This window comes from Epinephelus moara, chromosome 1 (assembly GCF_006386435.1).
Source record: "Epinephelus moara isolate mb chromosome 1, YSFRI_EMoa_1.0, whole genome shotgun sequence".
Lineage (NCBI taxonomy): Eukaryota > Metazoa > Chordata > Actinopteri > Perciformes > Serranidae > Epinephelus > Epinephelus moara.
In genome coordinates, this window is record NC_065506.1 from 30,345,622 (window position 1) to 30,359,666 (window position 14,045).

The following is a 14,045-nucleotide window of genomic DNA, read 5'->3' on the forward strand; positions in this document are numbered from 1 at the left end:
TGTGTTCAAATGAATATTTTATGTGCTTGCTCTTGTTTGACAACTTCTATTTTGTATTGTGTGGTCTGATATAACATTAAACACCATAAGGGATCATGGAGAGTAGAAGCTGAAAAAGCAGAGCACCATATGGCCAACGCACAACCAGACATAGCCCCGTGTATCACTGGGGCACTGAGTTTCTTTTTGAAGCCAGCACTTGTTTTTCTTGGCTGCTTTACACATCCCAATCACACCAGAGCAGGTCTGGTCATTCACCTGAAAGGCCCTCTTTATGCAAATACATACATCATTTCCATTTGCAAAGACCAAAGATGTTGTGTTTTTTTTTTTACTGGTGGGAGGCAGATATGCACTTCCTGTCCCTGGTCTGCTGGAAATTAAAAGTAGAAGAAGAAGAATAATTGCGCTTTCATGGAAAAAAAGTAGTTTGCTAAGACCTTGGCTAGTGGGCAAAATAAAAAATAATACATACAGGGTCTATTCCTTGTGTGTTTCAGGCAAACCAAATTACCCAATATGTTTGACACACTTGTTATATGTCTGTTTTTTAAAATGACACCATTGGTGCACAAATGAGTAAATACTTCTGCCTACGCAGAGTACATCAGCTGAGTAGGCAGTCCTTTAATGTGGCCCAGGACACATTAGCGTACACGCTGCAGAAAAAATGTGGCCATACACGCCCCAGACCACCCTGATGTTGTCTGAGTAACCGGATGTCAAGACTTGCATTCACACCTGTACCTAGAGCTGTATAATTGTGATCAGATCACCCAAAACGCATCTTGATACCAGATGTAAACGGGGCCTTAGTTGCAAGGGATCAAGTTACACTGAACCTGTGACAGATTTTCTATTTGACCAAACTAATGATGTCAAAACAAACATTTGATTTTACTTTTAAATACCAACTTTGCTGAAAGAATATGTTTGAACTCCTCCTCTTATTAAAAACGAGATTTCTCAAATTGTCACGGCGATCCTGAAACCTGGACCTGACATGAACTATAACCAAGGTCGTTGAATCCAGATGTAGGCTAGGGGTTTTTCCAGGGAGAAGTGCAGGCACAGCTGCTAACCCCAAAAGAGATCATTTTACACTCCTTTGTTACTTAACTTTAATGCGACTTTCTGCAATCCCAATGCCCACGAGATTGTGACTCACCTAAGCAGCTGTAGTCTATCTAATACCATTATTACAGACTGAGCTGTGTTCACAGACCAGATGCAGAAAGGCTCCAGACTGGTTTTTGTGGATGGCTGTTCCCTGTTTTTACTCTAAAATGAACACTCCATACTGAATTTTGTTACCTGTTAGGTTTATTGGTCCCCACCACACAGTGTAATATACTAAGCTTCTCTCGTGGAGCTTGTCCAGATGGAGAATGCATATTAAGGCACACTTCACATTTGTGCTCTTCTGCATGCCACAGCAATAACACACTTTTCTTTCTTTAATTTTGATTTGTGTCATGTCTGGCAGAAGTACCGAATTCCCAGATTCTGTGTTTGTTCATTTCAAACTTTCATTTGATGTATTTTCTGAGTAAACTCAGTGGAACCACAAGAGTTTTTTCACATTTCCTGAGCCGCTTGTCTGTGTACACTTTAAGTAAACCCAAACATCAGATGTTCTCATTTCTTGGGCTAATGTTATCTTTTCTCATTTGTTTCAGAGTAAGAAAACTCATATACCGTACAGGGACAGCAAGCTGACGCGGATACTTAAAGACTCCTTGGGGGGCAACTGCAGGACGGTTATGATTGCCAATGTCAGCCCCTCGTCCAAGTCGTACGATGACACCCACAACACACTGAAGTATGCCAACAGGGCCAAGGAGATTAAGTCCTCGGTTAGTATTAAAGTTATCCTATAGTTTATTTTATTAATGGATGTGATTCTTGGACAATAGATGTATAAATTACTCATTACATTTTCTCTCTTCCCTTACTCATCAGCTGAAGAGTAATGTTGTAAGCCTGGATAGTCACATTGGCCAGTATGTGGTGATATGTGAGAAGCAACGGCAAGAGGTAATATGAAACAACCAACACTTCCATGCTCATTTTTAAAAAGAAATCCAGCACATCTCCATATTTTTTTCTCATTTCTGACTCCTATTTCAATTTTGTGTTGCATTTCTAAAGATTCTGCAGTTGAAGAAGAAACTAAAGGAATACGAGGAGAAGAACATGGTGCCTGGGGCTTCTAACATGATCTCTTCCCAGAAACAAGCAGAGTTCAAAGGGTAAGCATGTACATAAGTGTGATTCAGCGTGTAACCTGAGATATATCAGTTGTTGCTTCTTTATGTGTCATAAACTCTTTTATTGTAAACATTGTAATTGGAATACAGGCACTAAATGCAGGCAGACAGAGGAGCCTGTGTTTCCCAATATATTGCACAGTGGTGATTCATTCATGGGACCTGTGGTTGTACAACTGGTTCTGGTGGCTCTAGATCCATAATTATTTAATCTAGTGCAAAGGTTCTCAATTTTTTTTAGCCAAGGACCCCTTACAAGATAAAAAATATACCAGAGACCCCCTCATGTACGTCCCTTAATAGGGACATGTGCCAAGAGATTAGTTAGATTAGAACATAATCTTGTTTTCTTATTTCAGATAAAACATTAAATTATTTGTTGAACCATAAAACCCTGGGTAAAAAATAAATAATAAAAATGTTTTTGTAGATCATTATAATTTGAAGAACCTGAAAACTATTCATGGACCCCTGTTAAAGTGCTATGTACCCTTAGTGGGGGGTGCAGTGGTCCAGGTTGATATTCCATTTTAGTGTTGTTTATTTATTTATTTATTGTCATTTATGGTACAATAAATAGTCCAAACTTAGATTTTATTTAGCAGTGAGCTCTTTATGGTATCTGGCGCCTCATAATTTCCAAGTGCCAGCAACCATGTCAGTTATAAAGGGATATATAGATATATATATAGATTTTCAACTAGGTCTGTGTCACCGTGCTTTGGGGAGTGTGTGCAAATGAACGATGTTCAGCTTCCCCTTGTGCCACTAGTGAAATTGTGGATCATCAGTCATTCACACCATAGTGATGCAGACCTGGTTGAAAATTGGACATAGTATCCCTGTATCAGTATTTACTTACATTTATATGTTGACAGTGGCAACCAACACTTTTAAAATGGCAGGTTGGTCGTACTTGTAGCAGACTTTGTACTGTAGCCTTTAGTTGGGAGAAGCAGAAGCTCCTCTCCCTGCCCACTTTCGCCAACTCTTCCTGGGAGTTCCCAAGGCATTCCCAAGCCAAATGGGATATGTAACTCCTTCAGTGTGCTCCACATCTGCCTGGGGTCTCCCTCCAGCAGGACATGCATGAAATACCTCCACAGGCATCCATGGAGCATCCTAATCAGACACCCCAACCACCTCAACTGGAGCAGCGGTTCTGCTTCAGTCTCCTTCTGCATGTCTGAACCCCTCATTCTGTTCCCAAGGGGTGCATGTACCTTGTGAAGAAAATTCCTTTTGGCCTTTTGTATCCATGATGTCATTCTTTTTGTTAGTACTCTGTGTTCACAACAGTCCTTTGCAGTGTCTGTGTTACTTTCTCTAACATACCAGTCCGCCTGTCGGTCTCATGCTCAATCTTCACTCATAAAACAGAACCAAAGATATTTGACTTCTGTCATTTGTGGCAGCAACTCGTTCCCAACCCAAAGGACCCAGTCTATCATTTTCTAGAGCGTAGTGCCGTCAGACTTGGAGGTGCCTAACACTTGGCTACAGACTACCCAGTGCTGGAAAATGTCAAAGTTTGATGAAGCTACATCTAGTAAATCATTGGCAAAAAGCAGTAATGCAATCCTGAGGTCACCTAACTAGATGCTCTTTGATCCTTGGCTGCACCTGGACATTATGTCTGATTTCAATTTTGTTATGGTGACCTATGATGTTTTGATAAATACGTTGATAACTCTGGAAGAGATCTGTGATTGTGGACAAACTGTTGTGGCTGGAAATTATTAGGTAGTGTTTGGATAGCCTGTCATCACCCTTTACATCCAAAAAAAAAATATCCCAGAGTTCAAATATAGTTTTCAACCAGGAGCTGCACTTTCAAGGTATGGTGCACCAGCGAAACGTTGCGAAAATAGAAGCAAAGCAACTTTTTTTTTTCTTTTTTTTTTTTTTAACCCAGAGCAGTTCTCCGTGCTTTGATCAGTAACTCACAGTGTCAGTGTGGATATCATTAGTTGAAAATACCAGCTGCTGTTTATTTATTTGTTTGTGCTGCCTTGCGCACACACACTCACAACACAATGCATTAGTGGTGTTTTTCACTGCTGACCTAACCAGGGTGTACTGGAAACAAACTGTCAGAATTGATGATCCAATGCCACTTGTGAGAAATTGCTGATAAAAGCCGCAGTCAGTTCCCATACCCTGTCTACATCAGCTTAAAGCACCCCAAGGTGACCTAATATTTTTTTTAACAACTTGTTTGTGTTGCTCCTATGAATTGCCATCCCACGAAACGGGCACGTGAACCTCCTGGAAAACTGTCACTTCCTGGAAAACACTGCATCTTCATAACAGTCTAATGTCCCTCTATATTTCCTTTCAGAAGAAACTAGTACTAATACTGATTAATGGAAAGACGGAGAGAACACAAGATTTCCATATTTTATTATCAGGTTTTGTTTTTTGTTTTTTGCATGGTTTTGTGTAATTGTGATATTTTTATACTGTGATACTTTTTCTAGATTCACCCTGACCTGCACTGTAGTCAGTGGACCTGCACTGAGCAGTCAGATACTAAAATATTGATAAACAGTGTGTCGGTAATTAATTGAGCTTTCAGACAAATTTAAGGTCGAGAAAGCTTTATTCTAGTTTTACTTTTTGTTATGTAAATTGCCGCTATATGTTTACATGTTATTCGTTGAAATTGAAACAGGATGACACATTTAAAAACACTGTTTAGGACTGAGTACTGTTGGTTTTCAATCCAGCCATGTAGTCAGAGACTATTTTACGTCTTGGAGTAAAACCCAGATGTACTGTGAGGCCAAAGGATCAGGCCTGAAAATAGCTTATAGTGTTTTTGTTAAGGAAAAATAAAGCAACTTAATTTCTACCTTCCACAAATACACAATAGGTACCTCTGTATATAACAGTATACAAGTGTTTGATATAACTGCTGTAATCAATGTTGGCTTATCTTGTATTTAAATGTAGGGTTTTAATTTGATAGGGACAGCGGTGCAGTGCCTTTATTTTAATCCAGATGATTCATTCATATTAATTTGTTTTACATAAATCCGATTAATCACTTCCCCTCTAGTCATCTTTGAGACACACAGTGGCATCGGTTGGGGTATTTGGGTTGGGGGCGGGGGGACACAGAAAAGCTGAATGAGTCTGACTCCCACACATTTCATTCACTGGCATCAGAATTCACAACTCGCACAGTGAGAGGCTCTGAATAGAGGCTGCACGCTTCTCACGCTATTAAAAATTCAGCAGTCTAGCAAGGCCACGACGTCTCCTACGTCACTGGAGTTACATTGAAGAGTGCAGTCACATTTCAGCGACAGCTCTCCAGTCTTATTTACCTGCATGCCTCTCCTGTCTCTCCCCCTGCTTTAACTCAACCAGACAGCCACTTGCATCCAATCTGGATATCACCTCGACTCTGTTCCAGGAATACATATATACATCATATCGCTAAGAATATCTTTCTGGCTTAGTCCGAACAGAAATGGCAATTTACAGAAGCTCCAGATTATAATAAAAGGTTTACAGCATGATTTAATGATTGACTCATACCTTAAAGTATAATTAATTGTAGAGAATAACAATATTAGTCATGAAAACATTTGATGTCATTAATTTGTATACTTTTACATAATCATTATTAGGTGTGCTACTGTATTTAAACTGGTTTCAATTAAAGTATTAAATCTGACCTTTTTAGGATGTGTTAAATACACAAATAAATGGTCTGTAAGAGCGCCTGGCTCAGCATTTCGTGTAATTTGCTCCTTTCATGTGGCAGAATAGCTTTTAATCACATCTGGCTTGAATCACTGTGATAATGGCGATGTTTTCTTGAGCTGTGTTAGACTAAGAGGGGTTTCTAATATACTGTGTCATGTATGTGAATCAGAGTTGACATAAAAAAATCACCTTTCAGTATAAGGCAGTCCAACATAACACCACTACAGCCTCATAATGACCAGGGCTGTATGAATGCTTCAGTGACAGTATCATCTAAAAGTGAGCATTAGAGCTGCACAAAGATAGCCTATTGTAGTTTATTCATTAGACTACACATGTATTCCTGTTTATCTACAGGGTTTCCACACTCGAATTTCATCAACTAATTTTCATGGACTTTGTGAAATCCTTGAACGTTTATGAAAGGTTATAAAATTTAGTTGTGTGTAATGAAACTAGGAGTTACAGTAATCTTCCATGGACAATCTGCGTCATACCATAACATATGACATGGAAAGTGAATCTATTTTTTTGTAGCTGTTGAGGCAACGTAGCTCTAACGTGCCGATGTTTGACAACATTTTGTTTACCACTGTGTACGTCTTTATTTTCTCCCTGTGCTCCGTCTCTCCCTCCTTGTACGCCAGCTAGTATGTTTTATTAAAACGAATCAGATTCAAATTCTGTTTAGAGAAAAATAAAGTTGTGACTGCGTGATTAGACATGTAGGGTCACGAATCCCAAAGTTTCGATACGTATGCTGTGCCCCTCTACTAGTTTTAAATTCTACTGCATTTTTTAGACTGAATGGTCATGGAAATTTTATTATGGGTCAGTGAAAAGTCATGGAAACTGTTTGGGAACCCTCCATCTAATTTAAGGGGCCAGTTCATAAATTTTAACAGTGTGAATTCCAAATATATTTACATGTTATTGTAGGGTAACCCTTTTGTTTACATTAGAATCATCGATTGCTCCTTTAATGGCAAAGACGATGGGACTAGAATGACTGGATCTTTCAATGTTATGAGATTAAACAGCCAAAGTGATTTTAGACCATTTATATAAAGTTTGATATTCACTTTTGTCAAGTTCTAATTTCCTAATTCAGCCCTTTTAAGCTGAAGCTTGTAACATTTGAACATCACTCTTCTTTCTCTCCCTCCCTCTCTCCCTCTCTCTAGGGTGTCAGAAGCTCTGCAGCGAATCTTCTCGGGCCGGGCCCAAATCAGGAAAGAACAGCTGGATCTGGAGAGGCAATTGAAGGAGAATGAGCTGCGCCAGCGCTACAGTGAGGAGGACAACCTGCAGGTCCAATATTTCTGTGCCAAAGACAAGACTGAGAAGGTAGCTGATGCTTACGCTGCTATCCACAGATTCCATCATCCCCGCAGAAAAACAGCTGCTGAGTCATCATTTCACTTCTCTGTTCTCTATGGTTGTCTTGGCCTCTCATTTACGCCACTACAGGACAGGGTCACTGCTCCCCAGCTCCTGGCTCCACTCTGCCATTTGAGTCCCAGTGTTAGTCCCAGCTGTAGCTGCCATTTAAAGTAGAGAAAGTGAATTTTGAAGAATTTTTGGCACCAAACTTTGCAGAGTGGTTCACTGTCATCCAAAACAAACTGTGGGAACAGATCACCTGGGAGTGGAGCTAAATCATCTGTGTGCATTTGAAAACTTTTATTAAAATATAGAAGAAGATAAATTGTTTCAGATTAATCTCTCCAGCAATGACGAACAAATGTTTAATATTTTAGATTAATCTATATTGCTCGACTGGAGCCTGGTTGCCATATTGCAGCTTGCTGCTGTAATTGTTATTTAGAACACTTCTTCCTGCTCTTCACTACATGCACAATTAACTGTGTGTCATACTAATACTTAGACAAACAGTAGACTAATGACATCACTTAAATGACATTTTGTTGTCGTCGCTTTGAATAGGCCACTTGCAAGCACGAGCGGAAGATTGCCAGCTTACGCACTCAGCAGCAGCACATTCGGAAACGTCTGAAGGAGGCAGAAACACGTTTCCTGGACAATGACAGCTGGCTTCATCGTGTCGAGAATGAGATTAAGCTGCTGAAGTCGAACGATCAGGCCTCAGAGGTGAGTAGAACTTGCTGACCCTTTTGCATTTACTGGTGTATAGATATGTAGACTTTACATACCTGTTGTTTTGTTTAATCATACTAATTAATGGTTTAAAAAAAAAAGAGAGTTGCTTTTTGATTATAACAGCTGCATGCAGGAGAAATTGTCCTGTACTTGGGGATGATTTTCCCTAATTGAAATTGTGTAAACCGAGTGCTTGTAGCCATGTTTATTCAAATTCCAACATCACTTGGCACTGACACTGGCGACAGAGTACATAAATTATTGTGGGACTCTGGACATCAGATCAGTAGATGCGAACAGCAAGTAAAACTAGATACCAAATTACATAACTCGGGGACCGGATGAAATAGTTTGAGTTAATGTAAGAAGACAAACGAGCATGATTAGATGTAGAGAAAAACTTCATAATGTGGGTTACATCCTTCAAAACTCATCGCTTGGTGTTTTTTTGTTTGTTTATTTTGGAAGATAGGCTGTGTTTCTACTGGTGTCGTGACTGTCTTTGTTTTCTTCCCATCTGTTCTCCCAGTAATTAGAACCGTGCTCATTTTATTTCTCCAGCTCACTCGTGGATCACTGAAGAGAATAAATCAATACCCTTTACTCATCCCTCACACAACAGCCAGTTACCTAAAACCATGCCCATGTTATTTTTTTCTTCTTTATCCTTTCTTCCAGGAACTGACCCAGAACTATGACGCACCCACCGGTCAAATGTTCTCTCTGCTGTTGTTTCGTAGTTTCTTTACGTCAGAGTCCTTTTTTTTTTTTTTTTCTCCCCTCCCTCTCTCCCCTCCCTTACCCTGAGCCGAGCGCTTTTCTGATGAAACATGGATGAAAACAGAACTTTGCATCTTCTCTCTAGTATCCCGACCACCAACCACCTTTTGTGTCTTTTTTTATTTTAAACTCTGCCCACCAGCATGCTAATTTAATATACTGTTATGGTAGACTGTCCATTGCCTCATCATTTCTGCTCTCCAAACTCACTTCTCCCTCCTTGTTCAGGTGTTAGAGAAGGGCCTACACTGCCACAGACTTGAGCTGCAGGTTAATGATCTCAAACAACACATCAAGCAGATGGTCGAGCTCGCTGCACTGCAGGATCAGGAGAACAAGCGCATGCAGAAGTAAGTTGACAATACCAAGAACCAGCTCTTCCTGAATTAACTATTACTCGGTGCAGCTGAAGAAACTGCGCTTCACCTCACTGTGACTCGCAGTTTTTCCCTGAAGTAATGTCTCAATGTTATTTTTTCCCATCGCATTTCAGAATGGTGAACATCTTGTTGCCAGCTTATAGTCGGCACTACTCTATGTTGCGTGAGACCGGGCAGGTCTCAGCCGCAGATGAGCAGGAGAACCATGAACTAGAGCACCTTGTGTTGAGGGAGAGAGGTGTGGTCTGGGCTGACCAGGAAGGGGTGGAGCAGCAGCTGAAAGGTAAAGGGACTGGAGACAAGTCACAGGAAGCAATTGAGGCGGGCCGCAGCGAGTTGGCACCGGTCCTGTCTTTCTCACATCTGCTGTACCACCAGAATAGCCCCTGCAGTAAGTCATCATACTCTTATCATCCTGTTTATTCTTCTGTTGTTTATTCTGCATATGTGTAGTTGGTTTGGTTGGATAAACTAAGAACTAGGTTTGAAAATTTGGTGGGGCAAATTCTGAGTATTTACATTATTGATTAATATGCCAATCTTTTTATTTTTTTATTCTTTTAAATTAATTATTGAGTTGTTCAGCCTAGAAGAAAAAAACTATAAAAAATGCCCATCACAAAGTTCCAGTGCCCAAAATGATGTCTTGAAATTGCTGTTTTGTTTTGGGTTTTTTTTTCTGACTGACAATCTAAAGTCTAAAATTGATTTTTAAACTGTTGGTTTTGTGATGACTACTTTCATACAGAAAGCAAATATTATGCGGCAAAAAAACAACATAATGTTTTGGGGTTTGTTTGTTTTTTTGTTTGTTTGTTTGGGGGGGGGGGGTTCCGAAAAGAGATCAATTTTTGAGGGGCTTTTTCACCACACATAAAAGCATCAACCGATCACATTGTGCCTTCATACGTAGGAGGATTGTAAAATAACAACACAGATGCTCCATAGACCAAACGAAGACAGCAAATATGCCTTTCAACCATGACAAAGGCAGCACATACCAGATCTACACCTTCCGTTCCTACCATAGACTGTATAAAATAATGGATGTAGCTACCTTGACATCACCCATTGGTTTGTGGACTGCCGTTCTGAAGCCTCAATTTTGGTTGCTGAAGATAACTCGTCACCAGATGATAGCCAATTCCAGCCAATGCATTCCACCTCTTCACACATACTGTTTACCTGCTGTTCACATGTGATCAGTCAATACTACTCATACTACAAACTGAATTTCTGTTCCCTTCTCCTCCAGACTCTTTAGACATGGCAGATATCTGTTTACAGAGACTAATGTAGGAGTAAGCCCTCCGAGCAAAATAAACTCAGGATTGAGACTGTTCTAAATACTCAAATGTTTTTCTCTACTTTCGAGACAAGCTGACATCAGTTCGTGACAGATTTCTTTATATGGTCATCTGCTCCAGGCACACTACTGCATGTGTTTACATTACATAGCCTACACTGCTACATTTAGCTACATGCTAATGTCAGGGAAACATGTGATCTCGGTTGCTGATGTTGATTTCTTCCCATCTTTGGATCATATTACTGCTGCAACTGTGAAGATACTGGGGTTTGGGTTTTTTTTTTAGTTTAGGTTTATTTAAAAAAGGACAGTGCAAATTAATAAATACACATGGTATAAAAATACCAGATTTAGCCAAGGGGCTATTTTCATCTATTTTTTAAATTGGTGATATTTAATGATGGACAGTGCTGCTATTCTCCGTTACAGTCATTCCCCCGGCTGCAATTACAGTGTAGAGAAGCCAAGATTTAGAGAACACATAAACACTAACCAGTCAGAGGAGGGTGGGCTTCTTTTTTTTTTTTCTTCTTCTTTTTTTAAGAGAAAGACACTACAATGGAGTATTTCAGACAGATGGTAAATACAGGTGCTCCAGCACAGACAGTATGAGGAAAATAAAGTGCTTTTTTTACTTTAAGGCATGTCAACATGTTCTAGTAGAAGCCCAAAATACAAGTATGAACCTGAGAATGAGCATAATAGGTCCCCTTTAAGTAGATAACTCCAGTGTCCTGTATGGTAGTTCAGCGAGTTGCAGTGTATTTGGCATCAGTCCAGGTCTAGTGTGTATTGTGGGACCCATGAGATTGCACGGTTCATTTTTAACTGTCATCTCTGCATGACCTAGCAGCACCGGGCCGTCATGACATATAAGACATGACAGACAGTGGAGCACAAACCAAAGCTGGCTAACAATACTGTGATAATGTCTATCATCAACGAGACAGTAAACTGTGCACCTATCATTCTGGATTCTTTCAAACTGTATTACAGTCGGCACTTCCTAGAAAGTGTGCGGTTATTTTTGTTTGTTTGTTTTCCCCCAGTTAGATTCATCATCAGTAACACAAAGAATTTGACAAATCCTGACTACAGATACTTTGTCAGCCTTCTGTGGATCGTGGATTAAAGTTTAAAAGATTATAAAGTGCTTGTGTAAGACCAAAACACTCCAGGTTGATTAGATCTTTGTGCAATTCATTTTGAATGAATGCTGTTTCTTCTGACTTCATGTCTGGGCCACGTTGCACTGTGCATCATTCTTTGGCTTTTGTGTGCGATTTGATTTTCCTGAACATCGTACAAAACCCAGATTGACTCTTTCTAAAGAAAAGATAGCCTTACAATCCGTTCCGCTGGTTGAAATGTCTGGTACACTCTGCACAATGAAAACTCCTTGAATCATAGCTCTTTTAAGTGTTGGAAAGTGTTTCACCTTGGTGATTTTTTTTTTTTTTTTTACATTTTCATGTCCAAAAGCAGCGTTTGATTCAAAGGGTCAGGGAATAGTTTTGACTGACTTTGAAACTCTAAATCACTAAGTAAAAGTAAGCTGGTGCTTTTCAAACCTTTACTGATAATGTGACATTTTTAATTGCACAAATCCACCTAAAGATTGCAGAGGGTTGTCAAGCTTTCTGTGTTGTTGTAGGTGTGAAGTGTTGACGTTGCTTCTCCTTGAATGTCTTTTTGATTTTTTGTTTCTCAGGTGCAGAGGGGCGCACAAAAAGAACATCACTGTGCAACGCTGCTCCATCACCAAAAGGTAAATCTACTCTGCTCTCTCCCCCCGTCATGCTAACATACTGTAGTCATTAATCTAAAACCCCTGCATGCCTGTTAATCCCCCCTCCCCCTCAATCATTCACCTCTCTCCTTGTCACCTTTCACTCAATCCATCACACTTGGCCAAACACCCGTCAAGAGATGATGCTACATTTTATTGAAGCGAAACACGCGGCCCATAAAGTTGTGTTTTTAATGTGCCATATAAATTTTCCAATTGTTTTTGCGCAAGCCCAAATTCTCACTTTGCCGTGTTGCTTTTTATTTGCTGAACATGTTTTTAGCTGTTTAAGTAAAATGACTTGTTCAGAGTAGTAAAATACACAATAAAAGTCAGACATGTAATATAATTTGATTTATAGTCGTGCTGCAGACATTCTGTCCTGGCCAAAACATGAATAATGAAATGATGTGAATACTCGCAACCAGTTTTATAGAGGGAAAACTGTACACATGGAACCTTTGGGGAAATGTAACACAAAAACCTTTGTGAAATATTGCAGTTCAAATTGGCAGTAATGATATTTACTGCAGGTGGTCTACATTTCATTGAAACATATTGTGGGAAATTTAACTTTTAAAAAGAGTACTCCTGCCAGATGACCAGAGTTCCTTGAATGGAAATGAAACATTAAAGCACCAGGGAGTTTGTCACTACCACTATTAAATTTCCCTGCAACTTATTATAAAAAGCTTTCTTTCTGTTTGGCCCGTCTGCCCGGCCCTTCTTTCTACACGTCAGGCCAGTTGTTTTATTGTTTTTTTCCCATTTGTTCATTTATTGTTATTTGCTCGCAATTTAACTTTTCTGTGCCACTACATTTACGGTCGTCTTTCGACAAGTGTCAACAACTCCACTTACTCTAATTGTTTTACGATGCTGAACTTTATATTTAACCCCCTAAAAATCCTGAATGGCCAAACTTGAACTTTATTCAGCATTTGACACACCCACAGTAAAACTTTGGGTGGATTTGTTATTTGAAATTAATACTTTTTACCCTCCGCTAATAGAGGACTACTTAATTAATCCCTGTCATTAACAACTAAATTAATCAAGACCACAAAATAAAAGTCCCCACCTCCCTTAAGCTAAGAATTTTAGATACAAGAAATAACTATTACAGTGTATCTTCAACAGTAGTGGACACAGATATACAGTATTATAGCGATTATATAAAGATATACTATGCAGGATTTTCCTAAATAACAATGACATTTGTATAGAGAAATAATCCCTCTCAGTCATCACTTATGACCCACTAGAAGTGTATGGTGGTGCATTTTTCTGCAGAGACTCTGCCCTCTGCCTGTATTTTCTTATTTTACGTGTCTGAGAAATTTATGGGTGTGTACCTCCAAAGCGCTCAGGTGAGGTCAGGGCTTTATAAAAAGGTAGTGACCAGGGGCCAGACCCTAAGCAGCAGGCATCCAAGAGACAAAGTGGCAAAAAAAGGAAAAGAGAGGGAGGCGAAACACCAAATGAGAATGAAACTGGGGCTGGCTTTCACTGGCAAGTGAGTTTGCACACAGTAGCAGACAATTCTGCATTGTATATCTTAAATATTATGCTATACCAATAATATCTACATACATATATACAGCAGCACCTTATGAAATAATTCATTTTCCAGGCATGTGTGCAGTTTTTTTGCAAGCCTTTAGAGGCTTAACAATAGC

The 14,045-nt window shown here is 39.6% G+C and overlaps 1 protein-coding gene across 2 annotated transcripts in view; it reads left to right on the forward strand.

Annotated features, from left to right (window-relative positions):
* kif18a (kinesin family member 18A) overlaps window positions 1-14,045 on the forward strand; it is a 34,477-nt gene that overhangs the window by 8,191 nt on the left and 12,241 nt on the right. For both annotated transcript variants that reach the window (XM_050040228.1, XM_050040237.1), the window contains exons 7-14: window positions 1,680-1,856; window positions 1,963-2,037; window positions 2,152-2,252; window positions 7,172-7,334; window positions 7,935-8,099; window positions 9,117-9,238; window positions 9,382-9,659; window positions 12,289-12,345. In XM_050040228.1, the coding sequence (XP_049896185.1) occupies window positions 1,680-1,856; window positions 1,963-2,037; window positions 2,152-2,252; window positions 7,172-7,334; window positions 7,935-8,099; window positions 9,117-9,238; window positions 9,382-9,659; window positions 12,289-12,345 (1,138 nt within the window). The remainder of the gene's footprint in view (window positions 1-1,679; window positions 1,857-1,962; window positions 2,038-2,151; window positions 2,253-7,171; window positions 7,335-7,934; window positions 8,100-9,116; window positions 9,239-9,381; window positions 9,660-12,288; window positions 12,346-14,045) is intronic.